Source organism: Nematolebias whitei, chromosome 7 (assembly GCF_014905685.2).
Source record: "Nematolebias whitei isolate Nwh7 chromosome 7, NemWhi1, whole genome shotgun sequence".
In the NCBI taxonomy this organism is placed as follows: Eukaryota; Metazoa; Chordata; class Actinopteri; order Cyprinodontiformes; family Rivulidae; genus Nematolebias; species Nematolebias whitei.
Genome location: NC_056504.1, coordinates 41,315,912 through 41,324,570, shown reverse-complemented (window position 1 = coordinate 41,324,570; position 8,659 = coordinate 41,315,912). Strand labels below are relative to the sequence as shown.

The 8,659-nt window shown below is 41.5% G+C and overlaps 1 protein-coding gene across 1 annotated transcript; it reads right to left on the bottom strand.

The window, feature by feature from the left end:
- Positions 1-452: 452 nt before the first annotated feature.
- On the bottom strand, positions 453-7,602 carry gata2b (GATA binding protein 2b). The gene is made up of 5 exons (XM_037679561.1): positions 7,231-7,602; positions 6,298-6,906; positions 4,975-5,120; positions 2,961-3,086; positions 453-1,047 (listed from the first exon to the last, which is right to left on the bottom strand). Exons 1-5 carry the CDS (start codon positions 7,457-7,459, stop codon positions 763-765), a joined length of 1,395 nt encoding a protein of 464 aa, XP_037535489.1. The 5' UTR covers positions 7,460-7,602; the 3' UTR covers positions 453-762.
- Between the last annotated feature and the right edge of the window lie 1,057 nt (positions 7,603-8,659).

Here is an 8,659-nt window from a genome sequence, read left to right as displayed (position 1 = left end):
TTCTAAAACTCATCTTTTACTAGTAAAATGTATCTATTCATCTATTCATCAACAGAGATGTACAACATGTTTTTTACCTGATGTTCAACAAACAGAAAATATTTAGTGTTTTTTTTATTTTTTTTATTTCTTAAAGTATAAATGTTGACCAGCTCAGACAAAGCGCTTTCAGCTAAAAATATTCTCATAACTGGGATAACATCATCCATATTATAAATCAGGTAATATAGCCACAAAAAATAGTGAAAATAAATTATCTGAATAACAATATTACTTACAATAACAATATTTATAAGAAACAGTGTCAAATTAGAAACCATAAACCTGTTTTTCGTTCCCTTTTTTTGTCTTTTTCTCTTGTGGAAAAAGTGTCCACGAGCTGAAAACAAAATCTTAGCTTGTTTTAAGTAGTGAAGGGTATTTTAACTCTGTCTGGGACGCACCGTTTGGTCTCGCACTTTTACATTATTCACAGTTACAATAAGCCTGTTGGACACATGCTCAGCCACGCTGCAGATGATCAAGCTGTCAGTGGGAGCAAAACTGTCCTTTTTGTGTTCATGTGCGTGCCTGGCCAACAGGAAGTCAAATGCCTCTCCATCAAATTTGGTACCTACGGATAAGAAGTCAAAGTCCTCCCACAGCAGTGTCAATGAAACCAAGTTAAAGACACACATGTTGCACATCTGTACTGTACACGCTGTCTTTTATTATATCCCCACTTGCGTAACCAGCTATTAAAACATTTGGAAACCCCTCCTCTCAGCCCATCGCCGTCACCATGTTCGAGTGGTGCGGGTGGCCGAACGATGGGTGTATGGGAGTGGGCGTGGGGAGCATGTGTCCCGTGTGGCTGAAAGGCGGCAGGTGCCCCATGGACATGTGACCCGCCAGAGCTGAGGTGCAGAAGGGAGAGCTCTTGTCGTGCAGACTTTTGGAGAACTCCTCATAGCTGTCGCAGCCACGCTTGCTCTTTTTGGATTTGTTGGACATTTTCCGATTACGTGTCTGAATTCCCTCTTTCTTCATGGTCAGGGGTCGGTTCACCTGTGTGGAGAAACAATGGGCGAGAAGATCAACAATCTTGTCTAAAAGGTGTTATATAAATATGGTGAAATGTTAAAAGTACGAGTTTTTAGCAGAGGAATAACAGAAACATCCCAAACCATCCCAGTTTGAGAAAAATGTTTCTCACTTAAAACCACAATCACATATAATCACGTTTTTGCTAAACCCAAAATGCTTAATAACCTGATACCTTTTAATATTAATTCTAGGTTTAAAAAGTAAAACATATTCTAACTGGGGCATTTTTGTGCCTGGACCAAAAAAAAATAATCACCCGCTTCAGATGTTATCATCCATTAAATGGCCTTTATTAGTTTCTATCCCCATACATAGCATTAAGACTGCCCCTCCTTTACCTCCTAGTAGATTTAAAGGTATGTTCTTATCACTGCTAAAATGGGTATGTGGTTAGGATAAGGGTTAGGTTAAGGCTCAAAGGTAAGGGGGTTAAGTTTAGGGTCAGTGCTCTGGGTCAGGTATAAGGTTAGGTTTAGGAAAAGGATTACGTTAGGGGGTTAGGTTTAGGGTCAGGGTTTAGGCTCAAGGGTCAGGGGGTTCAGTTTAGGGTCAGCGGTCTGGGTCAGGTATAAGGTTAGGTTTAGGAAAAGGGTAATTTAAAGAAAACTAAAATACATTTCCGATTTTACACTCGAGCCACGATGCATATTATCACCCATAAAAATGTAACTTTAAACCTACTAGGAGGGGGAACAGTCTGAATGCTACCTATGGAGATGATAGCAACTAATAACATCCATTTAATGGACTGCATCTGAAAAAACAGTTTCTTGACTCTCTGTCAATTTAAGCAGGAAAAGCAACGCCCTGTTATGATTTTATTTGTTCATGCTGCACCTCTCCACCCATAAAAGGAAAGAATGAGTGAAAGAAATATGACTCGTGTTACTTTTCATTAATAGTTGATGCACAGCACTGAACCTGCACTTTGATTTTCAGCTTGAGAACAAAAAAAGAAACATAATAATCACTTGTATCGGAATGAAACTGCCGTTTTTGAGCAAATGCCATTAAACATTATTATTGTGAGCCACTGTTTAATGTTCACTGTTCCACAGAAGTATATACGGTAGGACCATGCGACACTGATCCAAAATAAATCACAGTGCACTAAGGACCAATCACACTTTGAGTGCACACTTCTTAACTCAATCATTGAATCATTGCAAGTGACCACAGTTGCATCTTAAAGCTGAGATTCATCAGTCCTTCTGTGACCCTCAAGGGAATGATCATGAAAACAATGAAGCAAACTGTTGCAGCTAAAATCCTATATCTTAGGCTACTGGTTGCTGTTGTTCCTGGTAGGCTTTGGTTGTACGTGCGCTCAACCAAGATTCATTATGCAAATCTTAATTTCGAAAAGACATTTGTTTTCTTCACAATGTCCATTTACCTTTCCCTTTTCCATTTAGAACCAAATAAAGCCACATTAACTCTAAACTAAGCACATCAGTTCTAAGAAAATGAAGACAAAAGGTTTCAAACTTTTGTTGCTAACAACAATCAGGGATAGCACAGAAGCTGAACAGTGGAGCCACGTGCTTAGTTCAAGAGTTAAGGCAGATTTATTTGGTTCTAAATGGAAATGGACACTGTGAAGGAAATAAATGGCTTTATGAATTATAAATCAAATGAAGATCTGCATAGTGAATCTTGGTTGAGCGCACGTAAAACCAAAGCCTTCCAGGAACAACAGCAACCAGTAGCCTAAAATATGATTTTAACTTCTACACAAACAAAGAAAACGCTACAGAGAGAAGAACATTTCTCTCTGCTTCTCTTATTCTGCACTTCTTTCCTTAATACTCAATAATCAATGCAACCTGTCAGTTTACTGAGCCCACGCTGGGGGTTAGAGGGCAGAGACTTACGTTGTGCAGTTTATAGTACAGGCCGCAGGCGTTGCACACCGGGTCTCCATTCGCATTGCGCCGCCAAAGAGTGGTGGTGGTCGTCTGACAGTTGGCACAACAGGTGCCCGCTCGTCTGGCAGCCGACTGCGAGAGATTAAAATTAAAGATTCAACTTCGACCATCAACACCACAAACAGGAATAAAGATTTTTTGCATTTACACATTATAAGCAGAATTTTCCCTCATGGTGAGGTGTGAAGATCACACTTTCAAATGATTCAGGTGATGTGATGATTATCAAACGAACCGTCTCAAAACAAAGGAAAACTGTGGCTAATGCTCGTTCCAAGAGTTTAGAAGGGGGATTTAAAAAATAAAAGATCTGTATGTCTCAAAATTGTTTTGTTTTGTCCAACAATAGCCTAATCCAGTTCCTCTCATGCAGATCTTTACTGTTCTGGCTAATATGTGACACGCGTATCGAGCAAAGAACTAATTTTGTTTTCACCAACGAGCTGAATAAAAACTAAACTGTGTTGCTTTTGACAAATATTAGCTGCCTTCATATGGAATATTTCATTTATTCTTTTACAAATCCTTGTTGCTTTGAGTATGAGGTGTTTATTTTTTTTTATGAAAATGTTGGTTTTGTTACATTTCATGTTTTTAAATTCCACCTATTGTAAACAGTAACCTGCATCTATATCATTAAATGGTAACAAAGTTGTCCTCATGTCTCGTTTTGTTTTTGTTTGTTTTACGCACTGGTGTGGTGGACGGAGAGCCTGACCCCTCAGAAATGAGGTCTAGAGTTAAGAAGCCGCAGGGGTGGATGGGTGGGGGTGTGTGCAGGGTGTAGCAGGGAGGGTGGGTGGCCGGGGGGGTGGGGGTGGGGGGGGGTGAAGGGGCTTCTGTTTTATCAGGAGCGGTCAGGCATCCGGATAGGAAACAAGCGGAGGTTGTGGTGGCGCAGAGCGCAGGACGCGCTGCAGAGCTGCGACTCCCGGGCCGGGCTGTACGGAAACCAGAGCTGATATATGACCATCTATGTGGTTCTGCAGGCCCGGTTCGTGGCGCGGAAACAATGCTTGGATCATTTGTATGAAGCAGACAGCTTGTTTTCCTGCCGGTTTTTCATGGATTTGGTTGTCGGAGGCGACGATGCATGCGCGAGTGAAGTGGAATGCTCCTCACTGAAGACGAATAATTAAAAAAGAAGCTTTTTAAAATAAATAATAATAAATAATAAAATCTACAGTGTTACTAACACAGCTCATTCATCTCCTAATGGACCTTTAATGGTTGTGGAGACATTTACATTGTATTGATCTGTAAAATCTTTCTGTTCTTTCAATCTTTCTTTACAATAAAAAAACAACAACATTTAGGACCATTTCTACACATTATAATTTAAATCATTCAAATTTCACACCCTGCTGCAAAACACAACAGCTGATCTGCTATTGATTAAAACAAACAAACAAAATGATCATGAAAATATGAAGAAAAACATCCAGCAGGTTAATCTAAGCATCATTTTTGTTTCTGACTTACCAAAATGTTATCTAACTCATGTGTACTTTCTTTAAGTTTTAAGAAAAAAAAACTGCTTTCATCTTTGTGGTTCTGCTTCTTCCACATTTTAAAAGTTAAATGTTAAGAAATAAGTCCACGGAGCAGCTTGAATATGACAATGCAGCTCATTAGGATAAAAAAAAGGTCCTATATTTGTGCTGTAAATCATCTGTTTTAATAGATGCTCCACTGACCGTGCTATCAGTGTCCGTATCAGGAGTAGCTGTAATATTGATAACAACTACAACCCAGAGGGCCCCGCTCTGCGTACAGCCTGGGCTGCAGGAGCAAGAGGTGAGGAAGAAACACAATTCCTGGAAGCTGATTGAGAAAATATAACTTTCCAGGAATTGTACCTTCTCCCCTCACCCTTCACCTCACACTCTTTTTATTTACTGCCCTCTCACAAAGCACTAGTTCACCTCCATCCACAGATGAGGCAGAGGACGGGACTCACCAGCCTGCGTTTGGGTTTGATGAGCGGTCTGTTCTGGCCGTTCATCTTGTGGTACAGGCCACAGGCATTGCACAGATAGTGTCCGGTGCTGTCCCGTCTCCACAGAGGCGTAGAGGTGGCCCCACAGTTCACACACTCACGGCCCTCTGCACAACACACACACGTTACAATGTCAGAATTTAATACATGCAAGTGATTATTTTTATTATTTTCCAACCAGTTTGAATCAGTTCCATTGTCTTTAATTAGACTGATTATTTTTCTAAAGAAGCAGGCATGCATGTTTTTGCTTCATGTTACTACCATTTATCACAAAATTGTAAAATTAGAATTTTAATCTTACAAAGAAAAACATAAGTCATTAGAAAATATTTTCAGTTCATGTTAATAGCTGCTTTAGCTTGCAATACTGAAAAAGCACGTCACATAATCATATTAATTCTAGGGAGCATGTTTCTGTTTGCACTTTGACCATATCTCTTATAATAACAATGAGGACAAAGTCTTACATGAACCAGGGCAAACAGAGAAGAGACTCTCAGGTTTTAGCTTTTTACAGAATCTTATTTTCAGGGTCAGACCAGTTTGTTCCAGTCAGCTCAGATGCACAACAACAAATTATTGAAATGACTCCTGGTGCAAGTTCTGATCCCTAATATTTTTAATACTAGACATCAATTTTATTAGGTCAAAGATCATTGCTGGAGCTTCCTGATTTTCAAATCCTGCATTTAAAATAGAATCCATCTTTTGTTGTTGTTGTTGTTGTTGCATTAGTACAGCTAAGAAACATAAATCACTGTTCTGATAAGTAACTTGATGAAACAGTCCTGTTTTCAGTTTTTGGTTCTGCTTCTTTCACATATTTTTACTCAATAAATTATTTTTTATTCTTATTAACAATGAAAAAAATTAAAAAATATATAATTTCTAATTATATATATATTTTTATATATAATTTATAACTAAATCTTTTAAATCATCATTTAAATGTTGTTTAGGCTGCATTTTTCTCCTTAAAAATTCAGATGTTTTCAAAAACCAAAACAGTTTATAGGTTTGTCTTTTTTCCCTCTGTGTGATGATGTCAACTTTTTATAGTTTCCTTTTTAAATTATTTTTTAATTTATTTATTTACTGAAATTAAACTTTTTTTTTAATATAAGGAATACAGTTATCTGAACTTGAACAGATTTACGCATCATCATGCCACATGAAAAACATTATTTAAAGAGCGCGTGGTGGTCTTAAAGCCTCTTTGACTGAGATATTTTAGATTCCTTTGATCATTTGGGACATGCTGGACTCGTGTGTTCAGCTCACCCGTGCAGGAGCGGGCCTTGCTCTTGTTCTTGCAGCTGAAGCTGGATGGAGAGCCCAGCAGAGACCCCGGGTGGAACAGGCTGCCGCCGTACTCGTGGGCCGACGGGAGAGAGTAGGGGGCGTAAGTCGGGATGGGGTGGTGGGTGGAGGGGGTGAAGCTGCTTCTCAGAGGACTGGACTCCTCCAACTTCATGCCCTCTGGTAGGGACACCTGGTATTTCTCCTTCTCGTCCATTCTGACCGCTGAGGAGGAGGAGGATGATGATGGGGAGGAGGAGTGAGGCGACGCGGCCCCTGGATCCGGGGACACGTCTTTGGGCGGTGTGGGGGGGAACGGGTACAGCTGGGAGCTGCTTTGGGACGGCGGCGTCAGCGGAGATGCGGAGACCGCGTTCGAGCTGCTGCTGCACGGATAGACGGCCGGGAGGGAGCCGGGGGAGGCCGAGCCTGGGTGGTGGTGCAGGGTGGGCTTGCTGAAGGGGCTGACGGCCCAAGGGTTGTGGTGGTGGTGGTGGTGGTGGGCCGACAGGGCTGCTTTCCCTCCGTCCAGCCATGAAAGTCCCGGACTGTGGAGGAGAGGCCGACACACCTGAGACCCCGTCAGACGGGCTGGGGGGTGAAAAAAAAAAAAAAAAACAGCATTCATTATTAAACTGACTTCAAACGGTTTAAATAAATAAATAAATAAACAAACAAATAAATAAATGCTTCATTGTTCTGCGTAAAATAACAAAAATCCGCATTTGTAATCAAAATGTGCAAGTTTTATGATTCGGTCTCAAATCAGTGACCTGATCTGTTCAGTAAAACCTGCAGCTCAGACTCATTTAAAAAGAATTAATTTAGACTAAAAGATGCAAATCTGGACTTTCAAACGTTTCGTTCCCTTTTGAACCCGCTCAGAAACCGAGAATTACGCATGAGCTCCGTTACCGTGCGCCTGGCTGTAGGACACCCTGGCCCGCGCTGAGTTGTGGTAATAAGGGTTTCCCTGTGAGTCCAGGTGATTGAAGAAAACATCCACCTCATCCGGAGGCAGCAGCTGCGCCGTGGGCTCCATGTAGCTGTGGCCCAGGCCGGGGTGGAGGGAGTCCGGGTGCTGTCCGTTGAGCACGGCGTGGTGAGGCATCCAGCGGTGCTGATCAGCCGCCACATCCATCATGACGCACGGCGCGCCTCTTCTTTTAAATCAACACAAAGTATATCCAGGGAGATGGCGCGGAATTATTCTAAAGATCTCTTCATTTGCAGCACGAGACTGGAGTTTGATTCGAGCTATTCCTCCTCTTTGGACAAGAAGTGGAGCTGATCTGCAACCTGCGAACAACAAACATATTATTGTTATTATTATTATTAATGACGACTTTTTGTTGTTGTTGTGCATGCACGTTAAATTTGAATAAAACAAACATGTCTTGCCTTTTGTCGGTGTTTTCTCCTCGGAAAGCTGCTCTCCTGTGCTCAGATGCTGCAGCTCGTCCTCTGCAGGCTCAGCTCGGAACCTGCTGGAGACACCAGACTGCGGCTGACAGCTCGGGGCCAGGCTGGTTAAGGACTCATGGGCGGAGTCTAAATAAAGCTGGACTCAGCCAATTACGCTGCACGAGATCACAGGCACAAATCAAAATAAAACCAAACGAATCACAGAAATATTCATTTCTCTACTTTTGATCATTTCAGGCCTTTATATTTTAGCTCAGCTTCGCTCGTGTTCATGAACCAATAGGCAGATTTATTTATATTTGGACGTAATTATGTAAGTGTTCAAGTGTTTATTTCAAATAAAACCCTTAGACATGAAGTAATTTTTTTTAATAATAGAACTTTTAAAGTGTGGATCTGTATAAATCGGTTTCTAAGGTGTTTGTTTCATTTAAGGGCTGAGGTCATATTTTATTATGTTTTATGTCCTTGTTTGGATGCTCAGAGTTCAAGCTGCACGTCTCTCCTCCCTCCCTCCCTCCCTCCCTCCGTCTCCTCGCATGATTGAAAGACTATAATTGTGGAGGGAGCTCGTGCAGCCCGGACCAGCCGACGCTGCCGCCTGCTTGACGCCGTCTCCTGACGTCAGAGCATCTTTGGACAAAACAGACAAAACAAATGCAGCAGTTTCCTCATGCCCATGCAGCAGCCAAAGAATCGACGTGACTAGTGTGTGTGTGTGTGTGTGTGTGTGGGGGGGGGGGGTGCATGGGTTCAGTGAGCTCGAGGTAAAATGACACTGATGCTGAGGCAGCATTAATAGTTCATCAAGTACTTCATGCTGTGATTTTGAGCAACTGAGCAGAGCATGTGCAGAAAATACAAAACTGTTTATCTATCTATCTATCTATCTATCTATCTATCTATCTATCTATCTATC